The sequence below is a fragment of the Coturnix japonica genome, chromosome 4 (genome assembly GCF_054131305.1).
Source record: "Coturnix japonica strain WE chromosome 4, WE-NBRP24, whole genome shotgun sequence".
In the NCBI taxonomy this organism is placed as follows: domain Eukaryota; kingdom Metazoa; phylum Chordata; class Aves; order Galliformes; family Phasianidae; genus Coturnix; species Coturnix japonica.
The window spans coordinates 21,098,050-21,118,006 of NC_140666.1; the positions used below are offsets into that span (position 1 = coordinate 21,098,050).

At 48.7% G+C, this 19,957-nt stretch overlaps 1 protein-coding gene across 4 annotated transcripts in view; it reads right to left on the minus strand.

Annotated features, from left to right (window-relative positions):
- Positions 1-19,957, minus strand: part of PAK3 (p21 (RAC1) activated kinase 3) — an 85,410-nt gene that overhangs the window by 29,639 nt on the left and 35,814 nt on the right. For 3 of the 4 annotated variants that reach the window (XM_015860615.3, XM_015860616.3, XM_085544763.1), the window contains exon 2: positions 2,067-2,263. In XM_015860615.3, the coding sequence (XP_015716101.1) occupies positions 2,067-2,241 (175 nt within the window). In that variant the 5' untranslated portion in view covers positions 2,242-2,263. Of the gene's footprint in view, positions 1-2,066; positions 2,264-2,398; positions 2,522-19,957 lie in introns of those variants that run through there. The other variant, XM_085544762.1, reaches the window with a different exon arrangement.

Here is a 19,957-nt window from a genome sequence, read left to right on the forward strand (position 1 = left end):
ATCAGCAGCTTACCAAAGCAAGGCCTTAAATGCAGAAGTGCTCAAACCATAAGTGAAAACCAAGATACTGCATTGCCAGGATAGTGCTGAGAAACAGTGCTGGCCTCCCTGCACAGCCACCCTTGCCTGGTGGGCCAGTGAGGTCCTGCACATTGGTCACATACACCCTGCCACAGCACCTCCTTCACGTCTGTGCACAAGTGCTGGACTATCACTATAAATCCATGAGGCTGCAAAGAACAGCACCCATGAGAGCAGCAATATTAATAATCTTCTGTTTTTTAAGCAGGATGACTGTGAAAAAAATGTCACTGAGTGTGCAGAGCATGCTCTGGGCAGCTGATGCCCTGAGCCACCAGCCAAGCACGACACAGAACCTCCTCCAGGGCCTTGGCCAGCCAAGTTAAATTTCCTCCATTTATTATTTCACCCATCAAAATTAAGCAATAAATCTTAGCTTACTTAAATGTTACCTCCAGTAACATTTAAAATCATGATACTTGCATGTTTCTTAAGACTACTCTGACTGATAGTTAATTATGTCTATTTTTTAATGTCACTGAGCATTTCCAGGAGGGGCCGTTTCCAGATCTCCCATATCTGTATGACATGCTCAGCACCTCTTGCTTTATAGATGTTCCCTCAGAGCGGTGGCACGTCGACTCGCCAGCAGTCAGAGGAAGAATTGACCCACGTCATTCTGGGAATTAAAATCTCCCCCAGCTTGCTTCATTTTGGCCTTTAAAAAGAACCATCTGAAAATTCCCGTTGTTCCCAGTGGTTTGGGATGCGACACAGCCAGCTCTGCTTGAGGCCTGGGTCTGTCCCACCACAGACATTATGAGAGATGAGCACTCAAGACGAGGTCACTGGGTCTTGTACTGGTCACGCTGCCTCTTGTACAGGCACTGGACACCGCGCAGAGAAGTCTGGCCCCCTCTTCTTCACATCCTCCACAAGGCATAGAGTGGACGATCATATCCCTCCACCTGCTGACAGCTCTTCCACATGCAGCCCAGAATGCTCGTGGCCTCTTTTTGTCACAGGCACACACTGCTGGCAGGGCTGGCTTCTTGCCTGTGAGGACCCCCACAGCTTCTGCAGAACAGCTTTCCAGCAGGATGACCCCAATGTGCACAGGTACACGGGGCCATTTGCCCCCAGGCACGATCTCCTCTGGTTGCATTTCACAAGGTTCTCTCAGCATGCCTGGTCACATTCTTGTCCCTCAGATGTTTGCAAATGGTCCCCAGGGAACCACTGCTCCACTGGCTTCCCAGGCACCCACAGAGGCTGACTGGTGTGTAGTTCCTTAGACCTTCTCCTTGAAGACAGAAGCGACATTCACCTTTTCTCCAGTTGCTGGGAAACGTGCCTGGTCACCTTTCAAAGATAATCCAGAGCGGCCCTGAAGAAACATTAATCAGCTCCCTCAGCACCCATCAGGTTGACAGCATTAAAAGGGTCAGTTTACCTCCTTGATTCTGCAAATACACTAACTCAGGACTCACTTCCTTCTGCAAATGCAGCTCAGAGAACATAATTGAAATGCTGTTTCCTGCATTTTTAAGAGACACTGTGAACACATCCAGCAGGTTTTAAAACAAGTCATTCTGCATCCACTATCGCTGCAATAGGAACAAGCAAGAACAGCTTTGCTCCCATCCACGAGATTCAAGAGCACTGAAATAAAGTGTCAGGCGTATTGCCTTCTCACTTCAGCAAATGTGTTTTGCAAAGCATACGACCTCATCTCTGGCTTTACTGCAAACCCAAAGCAAAATCCAAAGAAAAGGATTCCCCCAACTGAACCGTAGGGGTATTTTTAAAAGGCAAGAGGCACGATGTGTGTGCGTGTTCCACTGCCTTCGCATAGATAAACCAGGAACTGACTGAATACCTCCTCCTCCTTTGAAACATGTTACTAGAGGAATTGCAACAGAAGGCCTTAAAAGGACTTGAATTATCATGTTCTGCAACTGAAACAAAGAAAACGGGCACAAAGTAAACACAGCAACCAACAGAGAGTGAGAGAAAGACACAGCCACCCAATGTTGATACTTTACTTTTATCCCCTCCACCCGGGAAGATGGAGCGCAGCCTGGCTTTCTTGTTCTTCTCCTCAGGGGCCATGGGGAGCGGTTTGGAGCTGTGGTTTAGTGCTGAAGAATCACGGTTGTTGCTGTTCATTCTCAACGGCGGGGCTGGAGGTTTCTCTTCAACATCCAGACTATCGGACATCTTCAGCAGCCCTCACAGCCTCCTGCAAAAGCAGAACACAAAGCATGCCCGTCAGGTGAGGTGCATTTTTCTTCAACACTGAAATTCAAGCTGGACGAACCAGCTGGTTTCACAAACAAGCAATACTCAGTAAAACAAACTGCGACTGTTTTAGGACCTGAAAATAGAGCATGATTTCAAACAGATCAGATGTGACGTGGGCTCCGCTGCATGTTGATAAAGGTTACAGCTCGACAAGCACCTTGCCTTCCAGCAGCTCCTTTTATGGTTGGCACATGCAGACCCACGGTGAGCGTCTGGCAGCGCCTTCCCTGCACTGATTCACAGATAACACACGTTCCTGCAGTCACTCTCTTAAAGCTGAGGTGAAGGAAGTGATGTTCTGTTTTCGGAAGCGCCGTCCAAAGGTGACGGCTGTTGCTGACACAGCGAGGCCCAGCAGCACATCCCTGCACACACACAGAGGTGCTCTAAGCAGACAAACACCCCACAGCCATGCTTTCCCCTACACACACAGCCCTGGCAGGCCAGGAGCTGACAGCAGCACGGGCTCTGTCTGCCCTGCAGCCCATCTCCATGGACTTCTCCAGTACCTGCACACCCCATCCTGCAGGCAGGAGCTGGCAGTCGTTCTGCACAGTCTATTACATGGCACCAACCCCAGCTGTCCCTCAGAGCGGGACAAGCGCCCCTGTCACTGTATCTGTTTGTAAACAATGGTGCTCTGCTGCAATAGGTCCTCCCGTGGGGTTGCACTCCACAAAGAATACTGTTAACGGTTTCTGGCCCAATTTGCCTATGATGTAATTATTTCCAAGATCTTGAAAGGAACACTATATTTTGTTCAGAGCTGTTTCAGGCTCAGTTTCAAGAACCGTACAAAGCTCCTTTATTCACTTCTGAACCAGAAGAGAAAAGGGGGGAAGACAGCCTCAAAGCTGTAACGGCTGATATTAACTTCCCAGAGCCAGTCTGAAGGAAAACGACAGCAAACCACGAGGCAGCACACACACACTGAGACCAACAATTGATGGTTTTCCTGATTGGAGCCTATCTGCTTTCCATTCTAATTTGGAGGATTTCCATACACCATAGACCTGAAGTAAACAGCACCCAGCTTCTCCATGACTCAGTCCCCCTCTGAACAGCCTGCAGTTTAATATGTTTTGCATCTAGCTCTAGCTAAGCTAGGAAAAGGAGAGAATGATACCTAGAGCACCCAAGTGTCTTCAAAACCTCTCTCCACACACACACCCCTCAACTGTCTGGAGTCAGTTCCAAGCTCAGAGCAGCCTCCTGCTGCACCTTTATCCCAGCCAGCCCTTGGAGGAGCACTGCTCACAGACAGGTCTGGAATCGCTTCCCTAGGTTAGCCACATTGTGTCAAAGGGAGCAGCATTCAGACAGGGCTGGTTCCAATTAGAACTCACAAAGAGCATCCTGTTCGTAGAGGCACTGGTGTTCACTTTCAAAACCTCAGAGATAGGGCTGCAGCTTGTGATGCAGCAAAATCATTTCTAAGATCCCTTGAATGGACGGAGCCGTGCCAATTTCCACGCAGCAGTTTTGCAAATGTAATTGAAGATGCAATGCTCTTTCTTCCCCAGAGCTCTTTGTTTATAAATATACTTCCTGCAAAATATCACTGAGCTCTATGGGCCTCATCCTGCTACCAACAATACTGATCCATGCCCCAGAAACCAGCGGTGCTGTAACTGAGCAGAATTCTTTCGAGGTACAGAGCACTGAGATGCTCGGTTACAAACTGGCTGAGAAACTCACACAGTATTCTCCAGCACAGTTGCTGGAGGACTGTATGTTTCTCTACAGCTGCATGTTCATTTGCAGTCTTTTTAACATTCACATGGAAGTGCAGCTGGTTAGCTGCACAGAATGAACGCAGTCACAACAGCACTACGTGCACCAGGGTTTGCTGTCTTCTCAGCTAAGCCTGGCTAAGTAACAGGACTGTCCCTGAATCTCTTCATTAAGAAAGATCATGCAGAAGCAAAGCAGACCAGGGTGCAGGCCCCAGTGCTGTGGAGAACAGGGGCACTTTAGGGGCCCCTCCACATCCCTGTGCTGCAGGACAGCCCTCACTGCTTCCACCTGCCACCCTGAAACATCAGCATTCACACCAACCGCAGCAGGAGCTAAAAGCCAGCAACCAAGGCAACAACACCTCACCTTCACCCTGCCTCTCACACAGCTTCACAGCACAACTGCTCTCCAATTATCCTCCTGTTCCCCCTACAGCCAGGTAAACAAGCGCCGAGCTGAGCAATTATTCAAACAGTCATTTCTTCGATGAATGCACTCTCTGTTTCTGTTTGCAAACACCCTGTAAGCAGCTTACAATTTCCTCCAGCATAGTCACTTACACAGAAGTTACCTCCAAATCTTGCTGCAAGTGACTCCTGGCCCACGTAGCAGCAGCCATAAGCTGCTTTCTGCCTGCAGGTGCTGCTTTGAGCTCAGGCTGTACCCAACCAGGGCCACCCCGACACCTAGAACTGTGCTTTACCGAAGTGGGATGCTCACAATTTTGAAGAAAGCGAGGGGAAAAAAGAAGACACAAGGCTCCATTTTCCTGCTTCTCATGTTCTCTGCAGGGGTTGGTGCTTTCTCTGCTCTTCCACTCTGCTCTCTGCATGACGTTCTCACAGCAGATGCATCATGATAAGCACAACAGGGCCCTGCTGACCCCCAGCCCAGCCCCATGCAAACACCTCGTGCCAAAAAACAGCCTTGGCCCCTTCAAAAGGACACGGTCCCACCAAGCAATGTGACCCGACCTTCCTCGGTTCCCCTGGTCCCTCTTTGTAACAGATATGAAGCTCTGAAACCAGAGGGAGAGGTGAATGATGATGACGTGGCAGTGCTGCCGCCAAGCTTGCCCTAGGTGAGGCGGTTGGCTCCACGTTTGGACTGCTTCCTCCAAGAAGGAAAGGAGGGTAATAGTTGTGGGCGACTCTCTTCTGAGAGGAACAGAGGGTCCAATATGTCGGCCTGACCCTACCCACAGGGAGCTGTGCTGCCTCCCTGCAGCCCGGGTCAGGGATATTTCTAGAAAACTCCCCAGCCTTATCCACCCCTCTGATTATTACCCTTTATTGATAGTTCAGGCTGGCAGCAATGGGATTGCTGATAGAAGCCTGAGGATTATAAAACATGATTTTAGGAGGCTGGGGAAGTTAGTTGATGGAGCGGGCATACAAGTAGTGTTTGCCAGTATTCCTTTTGTGGCAGGGACAATTCTCGTGTAATCAGTGATAGAACTAAAGGGAATGGTTTTAAGCTGCGTCAGGGGAGATTCAGGCTGAACATTAGGAAGTATTACTTTTCGGAAAGAGTAGTCAGGCATTGGAATGCACTGCCCAGGGAGGTGGTGGAGTCACCAACCACGGGAGTGTTCAAGAAACGCTTGGATGTGGTGCTGAGGAATATGATTTAGCCTAGAAGTATTGGGAATGGTTGGACTAGATGATCTTCTAGGTCTTTTCCAACCTTGATAATTCTGTGATTCTGTGACATACATACACCCCTCTGCTCTGTGCAGAACACAGCTCTATGCACTGGGCTGCCCCTGCCAGGCACCAGCAGGGCACTGTGTGACAGAGGGACTGGGAAGCAGCAATGTAATGCCAGTGAAAGCGATCACCTCTTGCCCTTTCCCAGCACCTCCCAAGTCACCTTTCGGCTTGTTTTGCCTTTGCAATCTCCAGTCTGCCTTGCTGTAGTAAACAACGCTATTTAAGCCTCTGTGCCAAAAGAAGAGAATAAAGCCACATCTGAAAGGCATACCTAAGGGCAAGGCAGAGAAATACACAATGGGAGATCTCTGCTCCCCTGTACCAGGGCAGGATCCCTCCTCAGGGGGCACAGGGCAGACTCAGAGGCCTCCAAACCCCACCAGTGCAGACTGCTCTGAGCTGCCCCAGCAATGCACAGTGCAAGGATCCAGTGCCTGCCTGCAGGTGAGGAGGTGCTAAAGCCCCAGCTGTCACATGCTGCTCACCAGGAGATGGATGTGTTCCAGATTCTGCATCATCTCTATAGGGCACTAGGGCAGGAAGGCATTCATATCCCCTTCACTTCCCCAGGGACAGCATTTTGCCTTTTATTCTTTGCCAGGCCTTTTATTTACAGCTGACTAGCTTCATATATCTAATATTTGCCTGCTCTGTTAGTGATCTTATCGTGGGTAATGGCATGTCTGCCGCAGGGCACTGCAGGCCTGCAACGGTTACGTGCATGTCTCCAGCACCTGCTGGACCCTGGTTCGGAGCAAAAGGGCAGGGAGCCCAGAGAGCAATATACAAATGCCATTCCTGAATAGGCTGCGGAGAGATAAACCTGCATTCAGAGAGCAAAACAGGGCACTCACAGTGAATCTGCAGCTCTCTCAGCTACCACTCCACACTGGAGCAGGGAAGTATGACCACAGGAGGTGGTGGCACTCCACAGTAAGGACATGCCAGCACCAGGCACTGCACCAGAGTGCTCAAGCCAGCAGGGCTCTGGTTTTGGAAATGGCAGTGTCCGTGCTGGAAACCACGGCAGGCAGGCAAGCATTTCACACTTCTGTGTAACATTCCTGCTTCCCACAACTTCTCAGCAGAACAAACTACTTTGCTGCTCCTACAGCCAAAGAAGCCTTGACTGGAGAACATGGGAACATGAATACAAGTCACCAGAATAAGGGAACACAAAATCTACTGCTGTAAGCAGACGAGAGCCAAGGCACATCTGCTCACAACACACCTGCCCAGGCCATGCAGAAACATCCGCAACTGCTGCCTCTACAAGGGAGAACTTCCTGTGCTCAGTATGTGCTCCTAAAGCAGCCTGAGCTCCTCACACAAACCCCTGCAAAAGCACCAACTCCAGAGCAGCACTGACACCAACGCAATCCTGCGTTAAGTCAAAGAAACTACCAAAAATAAGGAACCATCAAAAAGCATGGAAATGAGTAAACAAACACGATCAGCCAGGAAAGAGGACAACAGCAGGACCCAAAATAGATTCCTGGTGCCAGGCACGCATCAAGATTTACAGAATAAAAGCTCAGCAAAGAGACTTGTTCTTCAAACAGCCATCAACATTTACCCCACTGCTGGCCGGAGCGCATTACCTCTTGACACACTCTGCTTCCCATTTACACCAACTTCAGGCCTTAAAAGAAGTAAATTAATTGAGGGTTTTATGAGGCAAGGAAGCAGAGCAGCAGTGTGAAAGGACAGAATCCCAGAGCTGCTCTGCCCTCTCCCTGCAGGACACAGATAGGGTGGGATCAAGGCTGCAAACACCAGGCACTGACTACAGGTATCACACAGCTGCACACCACGTCCGCTCTTCCTCACAGAGAATTCAGCTCTCTCCCTGCTGCTAGCACAGAGATGGTTTCCGTACCTCCAGGTCTATCAGACTTCAAGGAACCTAAGAATGAGCTGGTTTAGTTTCAGGAACCTGTCAGCTATGCTGGTCACAGCACACGGTACATGCAACACAGCGTCTGCAGCCCAGGCAGCCAGCAGGAAAGAGGAAAGAGGCCCACAAGGTGCCAGCTGGGCACAGAACAAATGGGAGCCAGCGGGAGGCTCAGCCCTCTGGAACTGCTGGGCTGGAAGGACAGTCAGTGGTAGCACAAAGGGAAACTGCTCGCTGTGCTGTCCTTGAGGAGGAAAAGACAAGAAAAATGGAGGAGGAATTATTTTATTAAGTGCCAGCAAACTATGAGGAATGAGCAAGACACTGTTGCCAAGGACAGTGGCTAAAAAAGCCTCACAAGAACAGCTGATAAATTGTTTGGTCTCAGACAAAATGAACCTGTCTAAAGGCACTATTGTTTAGGGAAAATCACAAAGCAGAGAGAAGAATGAACGCTTTGGTTACAGAGCTGTGCGTCACAGCGTCTGTGTGTAACTCTAGACAAGTCTGAGGTCTCCCAGAGAAACAGACGACTGCCTGAGATGTCCTGTCCTGACAATGGGGGCATGGGGGGCTCCAGAGAAAATGAGAGCAGCACTGCAGTGAGCTGGGGGGCAGAACGGGGCCAGAGCTGAGGGCAGCGGCATCTGCATGTGGTGAGAACATGGGGAGAGCAATCTGGGAAACACAGACAGAGCACACAGGCTTTGTGGTCCAGAGCACGGTACAGAATGCAGTACAAAAAGAAAAATGCTCAACTCAGTGCGACAACATAATGCACACAGGAAACAGAGCATCTTAGAACGCAGGTCCTCAGGCTGCATGCAGTGACTGCGGGTGCTCCTGCGAAAGCAGGACAGGCTCCTCTAAGTTCTGCACGAGCTGCCAGGTTACGTGTGCTGTTGTGCCATTAAACCAAAGCTCAATTTGATTCCAGCTGGACTGCAGAGCCAGCTGCAGAGATGAAAGGCAATCCGAGACTAGAGAAATGCCACCAAGTGTTGGAAATGTAGAACAAGGGCTGTTCTGAGGTCAGTGGCAAATAGGAGCTGCTGATAAAACCCCACAAAACCAGTGGTGTCATTGCTCCAGTCTGACAGGCACCGACACACAGAGCCATCCACTGCTTGACAGCAAGGCCATGTGAGCGTGGAATTACTTGAGGTAGAAATAATGTCATTGTCATAGGGAAGATTCCTGAGGCCTCAGAAGAAAAAAAGGCTTTGATTAAGAGATGAACAGCCAAAGGAAGACCACAGATCACACGAAAATAATTAAAAACCACACTAACTATCAGGTCTCAAAGAACACGAGTCACCAGTGAGTGAGCCCATCTCTAAGGAGTGTAATCCCCAGACCTGTGCTTACCCTGAGGCCAATAAAGGCATTCTCAGAGCAAAAGACACGATGGGTACCGTGCAGTATTGAGCAGGCAAAGCCCTACAGACCCAGCACTACCCCTCCACAGTTCTGGTACCCACAGTGTTGAGGGACAAAGTGCAGCTCAGCCAGCAGGGCCAGCCCACATCCCAGGCCCAGCCGCTGGCACCGTGATGCAGGTGAGCCTAAAGGCAGCAGCCAGGGACACAGGGCATGCTGCTAAGGGCTGCACATCCAGCTCTTTGCCATGAGGCGCTGCTGAATGAGAAATTGCTCTGCCACCAGTGTAATGTGTCAGCTCCTCCCTGATCTGCAGCCCAAGGCAAGTGCCTGCTTTTCCCTGCCCAGTCCTGAGGTACCCGAGTCCTACATAGAAGTTCCAAGCAGTGAGGTGCCTCCAGAACCAAACCTGAGAACAGAGCTATGGAAACCAGTGAGCCACCTCCATTACCTGCTGATGCTGACAGGTCACAAAGGACACCTGCTCAGACAGCAAAGGTGCCACCACCTATTCCCCCCTGGAGTAAGACATTCCCATCCATACCCTGGAGTCACCAGCACTGTCTGGGTCTCACACCAGAAGTGACAACACCAGCATCCTGAAGAGTGCATCCACAGGAAAACTGCCCCTATTCTCACAGTGCACCAGCACAGGGCACTGCCCAGATGGTCACTAACAGCAGCAAACACACAGAAATGAGAGCCCGAACAGAACACAAACACTCATGTCTCAGTGGAAAAGAAGACAGCAGATGAACTCACCAAATTACTGCCTCGCTCTAACTGGAGACTCCAGGCGATTTCAGAGTGCTGCGGGCAGTCATAAAGCACTGGCTCCATGACGGGCCAGATCACAGGCAGAAAATACTATCTTCCCTTTGCAAGACTGCATGTCATGATATAGCAGACAGCAAAGTCCTCAGAACTTATGTTGATAATATGCACCACTGCTTGCTGTTCTCATTAGTGTGCCACTGCCGCAGGTGAAACAAGTTCCAGCAACAACAAAGATTTGCTCAGCCCCAGCCCCTGCCAGCCCCGCTCAGCAGGATGGGGCTCTGCCTCACTGCAGCACAGTGTGTGCACCTGAGTTGGGAGAGTGCCTCAGGGGAAGACTGGCCAAGGATGTACAAAAGCCAACGTCCAGGACTATTCTTTCCCCCTCTTGCAGTGAATTTCAGAGGGAAACCCAAGAGCAGCCTCTGCAGAGGGGCAGTGACTATTCATGCTGCTTGTTCAGACTCCATCCCTGAAATAAGCATCCCCTCACCTATCAGAGATGCAGGTTCTTTTGCAAAATTAATCATTCCCGGCTGCTCAAATGTTTATCTGCCACCAGAAACAAATAAGGCAATAAAATGTTGGTATAACAGAAAAGAGCAAATATTTACCTTACAGTAAGCAAACCTCCCAAGGTACAGGCACAACTGTAAACAGGAGGCAATGGTAAGGGGAAAAGAAAGGGCAGAAGCTATTTGCAATGACACACCTCAAAGCCAGAAAGGATACGAAACTGGATCTGTTCTCTTCAGGAGTAAAGAAAATTGCCACAAAGAACCACAAATTATTTATTAAAGGGAGTATGATACCACGGGAAAACAAAACCAAACCAAACCAAACCCAAAATAATCTCAATGCAGACTTTCCTATCAGGAGAAACCAGATAACAGTACATCGTTTAATTCAGTTCTGCTTATCAGCATCATCTTTATGGCTAAAAGTGCAAAGACTTAACACATTTAGAGTCTTATTCAATTCAAATGAAGTTACAGAATAGACTGGCAATGCTGGATTGGGTTCCTATGGGCCCTTCCAAGCCGGGGAGCTAAACGCTCCTTTAAGAACTAACTGAATTCCTCTTCCTTGCCTTTGTGGGGAAGGCCCTGGCCGCCTGCCCTTTCTCTGACTCAGACACTTGGCCCAACCCTGCAAGGACTGTGCTCCCCCTGCTCCCACCGAAGTCAAGGGCACCTCTAAGGCTCGGCGTGCTGAAAGCAGGCTGCCTGCCACAGTAGGGCCAAGTGCCAGGATGCCAGTTAGTAAATGCACAAACCCTGGGAGGAAAGCAAACATGAGGCCGAGCCCAGGCCCCCAGACAGGCAGCCCAGCATCACATCTGTGTGCACTGGGCATGTCCTGCCGCTCCACTGGGCACTGTTCAGCTCAGACCAGGGCCCATGAGCCCCAACTGGGCCTGTGCAGAACAGCACATATGTTGAATGGGCCTCAGGTGGGAAACGGGGCCATCACACCATGGTTTATGGCTATCTCATTACCTTCCAATTCAGTCCAGTCTGCAGTAGCTCCACAATAAATGCAGCACCTTATGAGACTTGTTTCTGTATTATCTTCTGTGTTCTAAAATATTTTTATTCTACTATCTACAAAACATTTATACAGAATGATAACATTCTGTGAACTTGGTGAGCCATTGATCTCAGGTTTATGAAGCCATACACCAGCAATAACTAATTAAACCCATTGCCATCACACAGATACTTCAGTAAGGCCCATCCCTACCTCCAATAACCCCCGTGCATTCCTGGAGCGATTGGTGTGTCCTTCAGAACACAGCCACCAGTCTGCGCACAGCTTGCAAAGTAGGAAATCAAAGCACAGAGATTAAATTACAGCCCAAAACAGCCTAATAAATGTGTGGATGTAAAACCAAGATAAATTAACAAGCACAAGCCACCACCTGTCCCTGCCACATGCCCCAGCAGCCCAGCTCTCCTCTTGCTGTCCAGCACTGACCACAAGTTGTTGTGAGCTGTCCAGTCAAGTTCCCAGCTTCCATAAATTGTACGTACAATATTATACAGGCACATCCTCCCTGCTACATCACCTGGATACCCTGGTATTCAAGCACCCTGCCTCTATCCATAGAGAGAGGTGAAGCTTCATATCACCCACTGAACACTCCTTTGCTAGAGGCACTGACCGCATCCCCTGTGTGTGTTTGCAGACCCCGGTCCCCTTTATCTCTCTATCACCCAGAGGCTCACTACTTTCAAATCACAGATTCATTCTGCTATTGGCATTCCCATAATTTTTGCTCTTCTCAAAGGGAGCTGAGGTCTTTTAAAAAAAATACAGCCTTCAATATTCAAATTGATCCAAAATGAGAAGGGCTTTTCCCATCCTGTGTCCCTGTGTAAGGGCACAAGAGGAAACATTAGGAATTGGAAGCCCTCTTCCAATCGGAAAGCAACTAAACAGGGGAGTTCCACCCAACTGCATAACTACAATGCGCCTCAATTCCATCATTTCTCACTGGCTACAATTACACTGTAACAAATCCCAAGCCACCTGGGAGCAATGCTGTGCTACCGCCTCCCTGCAGACACATCATACTCCAGCAGGCACAGGCTGTGTTCTTGGAAGCACCAAGGTCTCCAACTGGAGCTGGTCATCAATTTTTCAGGCAGTTACATGTCAGCAGCTCAGAAGAGAAAGTTTTCGTGGGAACAAGCTACTGCTCAGGAAGGCTCTGTCAGAAGGGTGCAACAGAGGAACTCAAGTTTCTGCTCCCTTAGAAGAGAATGAGTTCCCATAAACACAGGAAAGCTGGATTCAAGGCTCCTACCTGTCACAGAGCCTCCAGGTTCCCGAGGAATAGTTTCCTCAGTCCTTTGTGTAAGCTTCATAATAGAATTTCATTCACTCTTGTCTGAGAAGCTTTAGAGTGTCCTATAGCCATGGAGACAGCAGAGAAAACCATCTCCTGTGAAGAGCTCAGGCCACACGGTGAGCACGGTACCACATGCTGAGCTCCAAAGGAGCCCATAGAAGCTGGCTCAGCCTCTCTCCAACCAATGGACTGCAGTCCATGGCCTTCTCCCAGGGATCTCCTGCAGATTATTAATTAGCTAATGGCTGGGGAGTGCTTGGAGGAGGTAAAAGGTGCTATTGCCACTATTTCCTATTATTACTGTGGCTCTCTGACAAATATGCCACAGGCAACTTGGATCTGTCCTTCCAGAGAATCTGCGACGCTGGACTCAACACAAATCAGCTCTTCCAAGCACAGCATGAGCAATAGCCCTGGCCTAGAACCTTTTAGAAGCACTCTGGAAATGGAGGGCACAGAGCCACACGCTCTGAGCACACAGACACAACCACGTTACACAGCTCCATCCCATGCAAACATCTCCACCGAAGTTACCTTCCCTCCTGCCAGCTTGGCAGTGTGTCTGTACCAGACCACTTATGTGCAGCACTCAGTGACTAACCCTGAAGCTCCAAGGATGGGATTTGGGCTGTGACACTCACCCAGTCTGGCCCTAAGCATGGTAACTCCTCTGAGGGCCACCAGGATTGGGATCTGCTCGCCTGCCTTCCCTCAGCTTCCACACTCAACCTGACACCACGGAGGACACCAGTCAGACTCTCCTTAGAAAACATTCAATTACAATCTAAGCTTCACGGCTGACACATTTAAGGCAGGCCTAACTCTTTCAGCAGTCAGCATTACTTAAATTGACAACCCAAATGCACAACGTGGATTGAAGCAAAGGCTGGGATTTGCACGAGCGTGTTTAGACCCAGTCTATGTCTAGTCATCTAGACCATTGGAGTAGGTGATTTACAACCGAATCGGTTAAGCCACTGCCACTTTCCTGACAAGCTCAGAGCTTACTCCTCCCAGACTGACAGGATGAATTGCCTTCATTTCTTTGTAAGTCAAAAGACCAAACAAACGCCTGCTCCTGCTCTGCAGCCCCAGCTGTCCCTGCAGCTCTCAGACACAGCTCCCTGCAGTGAGCCCCCGGCCTGTGCTGCCTTCTCAGGTGTGCATCACCCACAGTGCCAGATTACACTCCTCCCTAAGGCTGTGGCAAAATACACACGTGCACTACAGAACAAGAGACAGAGATGCAATGCATTCTCCTCTCTGTCCCTCCTTCCAAGAGATAAATGACTTGGCAAGTTGAGTGATAACAAACCAATATAGTAACATGTCATAAAGCTGCAACTAATACTGGTAAGGAGCAGATAAGGGCCTGGTGATCACAAACACTATCAAGCAGGAATGCTATCAAGGAAAATCTAAGATGTGGCATTAAAACACACACTGAAAACAGAATGCTTCTCATAGAAATATTCAACTCTATTTCGAGCCTCCATCTCTTCGTGTTTTACTCAGCACATACACTTTTCACCATATTAATTCCTTCTCTGTCAAAGTCTTTAGAGAGACAACAAACAGCATCAATCAGAGAAACAGAGGTCCTCCAAGTTCTCTCAGGCAAAACAAAGTTCACATCAATCTTCACACAGAAAGGAATAACAACCTGAAACGTCAGCACTACCGAACATCACTGCTCGTGCAAGGCCTCCACCTGCAGCCAAACCATTCCCGCATTTACTGCCTAGACATCCTTGAAACAAAATGCCTGTGCTTAACATCTTTTCCTCCAGTTTCCTGACAGCTATGACTGTAACATCACTCCTTTGCTTTCAGAGAATAGATAGGATGTGGTAATGCAGCAGAGAAGGCAGCAGCTGCTGCAGGTGCATGCAGAAAGCAGAGCTCAGCTCCCACTGGCCTCACAAAGAGCAAATACCTCATCTGCCAAACAGGAGTTCCTCAGATTTACCCAGCACATATTCAAGTAGCTACTGGGCATTGCCAAAGCTGACATCTTCAGTACCAAGAAGCCGCCTCTGTGAGTAAGGAGGGTACCAGCACTTCTCCAGCCCATCCAACTCCTCAATGGTCAGTGCAGCAAGAGCTAAGCTGTGGTTCTGGTATTTCCAGCAGCAGCATCAGGTGCTGCATTCCCTCAAGTCTGAAACAGGATTCTTATCACACCGCATGACCTCTGATGCCTCATGGGCTGAAAAGGGAGGTTTCTCTTGCTCTACACCTTTTGACTAGTTCCATTGGTTTCTCTGAAGGAGAAGAAAGAGAAGCACAAACCCAGTTCTAACATCATCTGCCCCTGATCCCACAGGTCTATTTGTGCTAGAAGGTGACAGGTCAGCCAAGCAGATTCTGGGACAGCTTTCTCATCTTGCACCATTCCCAGCTCAGCAGAACTCACCACTGACTGCTGGGTTACTGTCAGAACTAAAGTTGCTGTGTGGAGTTGGCTTTGTTTTCACCTGTCTCAATTTTAACCCATTCAAACTTCCAGGAACAAAAGCTATTGGGCAAAGCAATGACATTTTTCCAATGTTACAAGAGCAAATGCAGAAAAACTGCTTTCCTTTAAACTGTCAGACAAGAGCTGCAGCTCCAGGCTCACCGGTTTCAGCACAGCTATAAAGCACCATTTGTACCGAAAGGGTACAGAAAGATATACCAAGTCTCAGCTATAGCCCAAGTGGACGCAAGCACATCACTTGATAACTGCTTCACAGTCAAACAGCCCTAACTACAAGAGTCCTTCGAACTGAGGGATACTGAATTCCCAGGATGATGATATGAGCCCTGCTCAGTGCTGTCTGAGGCAAAGCACCAGGAAGGGAAAGCCCAGAGGGACGGTGCCCAAGATGTGGTTCCGGCACCCACAGCTGGCCAAGATATCACTTTGCACCAGGAAGCTGCTCCTCTCCCCCAGCTGGCTGCAGTTAGCAAACACCCACACCCATCACAAAGCAGTGGGCATGCAATATGAATAGCAGCAATGAGAAAATTATGAGCCCACATCAGAAGAGCCAGAAGTTGTTTTTCATGACATCTGGCTTTAAAACTGCATGCAAAAGGAAAGGTATCGCACTCGGCTAAGCATGTTTGGAGGACTTTAAGCTGTGATTCTGCAGTTTTCAAACACAGGCATATAGAGAATGACCCTTAAGGACAGGGAGAAGCTGCTGTCACAGCTATAACTCAGCAAATCACAAATTACACTAAGAAATAAAAATCAATGCTTCTCTGAAATGTTCCCTGTTAGAAAAGACAACACTGTAATAATTGATGGCTGGAAAGTCCTACCGTGACCACATTTTTTCCTTAAACAACGTGGCCATCTCCTTGGAATGTGGATCCAACCATTCTGCCAGAATTCAAAAGAAGCAAAGCAATAGTGCAAAAGAAGCAGAACAAACCGATTTGCTCTCATCTTTCTAATAACAGGCAGCGATTGAAGAAGATAATGAATTAATCTAATTTGGAAATTTCCCCTCCTCCACCCAAACATTCAGACGTTGGACAAAGCCATCGAGCCTGCTGTCACCAACAGGGGCGGCACAGCTGAAACATGGACAAAGGCGACGTCAGCAGCACAATGTCTATGGGAAGGCTCCTGGATTTGTGGACAGAACACTTTGGGGACAATGACAAAGCACAGAAACGTTACCATGGGGATACAGACGCTGTTACCGGTGTCTCCATGGTCTGGAGATGGGGCTGCTCAGCCACAGATGGGCACAGTGCAACCCAGGCTCCTCTGCTCACACTTCAAGCAACCATTCTGATGGCTGCAAAGGCACGTGAGCACAGAACCACTCCCACACCAACACGGCATCCAGCAGAGCCTGGTCCTGCTGATAGCTCAGGACATCTATGAATTCCAGCTTCTGGCTATGTGCTCTATCACCACAATGCCCAGAACTGCTATAGAACAGCACGCCAGTAACCACAGAGTCTTCACAAGATTTGAGATGCGTTACCTCCACAGCTCTGTCACTGTAACATCTACTCACAACGAGGGCCTAACACCTTTTAAAGCCATCTGTAGAGCCACTACTGCCTGAGCTCTCAACTTACTTATTCACCATAATCTCCAACAGACCTCGCAGCTACACTGAAAATTATGAGGGGCTACTTCCTCTTGGAGCAGGTAAAAGATGGAATCAATCACTTGCACATCCATCCCTTCTCCGCTTAGTTAACCAGTTTCATTTTGAACCAAACCCTGCTATTCTCTATCAAAAGAGAAGATAAAACTCAGTCCCTCCCAGCGTGTGTGCAGCCTCCCTGTCTTCTGTGGTGCTCAGGCCAGACAGGCTGAAATTACATCACCAGCATAATACTGATGCAGCTTAGATGGCATCTCCTCCAGTTACACAGAAACACAGACCTGGGAGAGACCTGTGAGGTCACCAAGCACAGTCCCTGCTGTCCAGGCAACCACATGACCTAATCCCTTCATAAATGAACTGAAAGTAAGTTATGAACCGTACCTCATTGGGCACACCCCAGGCTGACTGTGAATGCTACAGCACGGTGGGTATAAGCGGACTCTGGAAGAAGTACACAGGCGCACCCAAATAAATTAGAAACCATAGTGAGCAGGGAGGAAAGCTGGTCTGATGGCCAGACAGTGGGTCAGGCCGCCGTCTGCATGCTGACCTGCCCCACTGCTCCAGCCCCAGTTCCTCCTGGCCGACAGCACAATAATGATACGGTCCTCTCTTTGGAGATTGCTTTCAGCTCAACAAATGAAAAGAGGGACATGAGAACTTACTATTTTTATCCACTCAATCTCCTCAACAGGTTTTTAAAGCCCATTTGAAAGCCCTCCTTTGCAATTCAGCCTGTGGATAATTTGCTACCGGCATCTCTGTAAAGTTTAACCTGTCAGAGCCCGGCCAAGGTGTAATTTCATCCCCAGGCTCTTCTGACTTGAGGCTCTGGAGCTTCACTTTGTGGATAGAGTATCAAAGCAATAGTTCTGTGAGACAACACAACCCATGCATTATCCTCTCTAAATGTAGTTTAACAGGGCAGAATCAGAACTTCTGCTCTCCCCTCATTTCTCCTCCCTACATAACACTTTAAGAGAGAACAAACAGAGATAAGTGCAGGAGACAGAGACACAGACAGAGGATGGTTTATCCCACAGGCAGAGGATTACTGCATCGTGATGTAATGACCTCGTTCAGAAAAGAAAAAGGTTACTTACATGACAGCATGAGTGGTAGAAATACCAGTTCCCTTCCAGAACAGGGTAAAGCAATGCCCATTTAAAGTTATGCTGAAGAAAACATAAAACACTTGTCCAGTGAACCGGGGAGAGAAAGATCAAGCTTTAGCCCAACTGGCCTGGCTACAGTCTCTCTCCAGCTACACAAAAAACACTGACCCAAACAAGCAGTGTAGCCAAAAAGAGACACTGTTCTGTGTTAGCATCTCTATGGATCCAAGAGACTCTTCCCTCCCCTATGAAGGCACAGGGTAAAACATCATTTCTGTGTTTCATTTCAGGTGAAAACACTGTGAAGACAACCGTGTTATTTGCTCCCTATGAGGACTGTGTCTGTGGATGTCTCCTCCCCCACAGAAGGATGGAGGGAGGAAGGCCACATGCTGCCCACATGAGACGATCCCATGGAAGAGCTCCTCCAGGCTAGCCTTGTTTTTCCCCTGTTTAGCCAGCATTTAGCTCAGCAAAGCTCTGGCCATGACTAAAACCCCAGGGCTGAACTAATCACATGGATGACTACAGCTTCCTCAAAGTAACTTCTTTCTAATGGACTTTCAAATGCAACAGCAACACAAAAATACATATGGTATTTACCATTTAAAATACTGTAAAGAATGCAAAAGTTCCACTGCTGGGCATTCATCCCTCACTGCTGTTATCCTGTTAAGGGATAGCGTATGCTATTAAAGTCAATATTTACCAACAGACACTCAGGTCATGTAAGCAATACAATCTTTCCATGTAAAACCATGCTCCCAACAGGAAATAAAAGGCATTTGGCAAGTCTTACACTGCCAAGGGCAGCTCGTACATGTCCTGCTTCCAGGACAAGAAAGCCCTCCAGTTACCCCAGATACTTCCAGCGGTGAATGCAGAGCTTGTCTGGTGAGCTTCCCCAGCCCACTGGAAATCCCGCAGCAGACACAGAGGGCTCTGAGTCTGAATTGGCACCAGATGCTTTAGAAAACAAGTGAATTTCATTTTGCTATAGGAATATGAGAAGGCCAAAAGGCTTCATTTGTCAGCGCAGGAACAGTCACTCCTCTAAGAACATGAATATTCTGTTGAAGTTGTTATAAAATGAGACTCTTCTACAGAAACCCTGTGCCAAGCAACAGTACCGTGCGCCAGCTTAGACTGCCCACTGTGCCTGCATGCAACAAGAAATGTCTTTTCTATAGCTGACGAACATCAATGACAGCCTTAAGACCAGAGCAGCAAATGCTTGCCTTTCAAGGAGCCCACAGTGTCTCCCTACCAGCTCAGAGGCTTCATACAAAGGCCAGCTCGGTATCAAGCAGCTACTGCAGGCTTTCCCCTCCATCAACCTAGAAAAAGTGTATTAGACGTACATCAAAACTGCATTGCAGCTAGAGCTGCCAATTACTTATAGCAAAATGGAAGGCTGATTCATTTGACTGTATGTGGGTCTTGGCTGGAGTTTTCCCAAAATGCTACAAGAGAAAAACCTCAGTGAACCGCCCCCTCATTCCCACCCCTTCCTCCCCCCCATTCGCTGCCAGGAGCCCTGTGTGCCTGCAAAAATCAACATTTCCTGCACGATTCTTTCTCCAAATTGTTCCTTTTCTAAATACAGATAAAAGGCACAGCATCTTGAAATGCATTTGCATATGAGACACACGCATACAGGGACACCTCTCCCAGACATGTGCAAGTGAAATGCAACACAGAGCATCTAAAAAGCCCTCAAATCCCCAGTGCTGAAAGATCCCCCATATCTCTCCCTACAAACCCCACAACCACCTCACTAAGCGATCTCAGCGGCCTGCAGGAGCAGGAGCAAGTGGGAGTCACAAAACACAAGACTCCTGCTACACACGAGCACAACCCCCTTCCAACAAGCTCCTCATATGGGACACGTTTAACACCCAGTCCATCACAAGCAGCAGTCCATCACCCAGCACAACTCCTCAGCTACGTGTCCCAGACAAGCAGTGGGGCTCAGGCCAGCAGGCACTGCCAGAGGGAAGCACCACAGCTCTGCTTTCAGAAAGGACACACTAAGTTGCTCA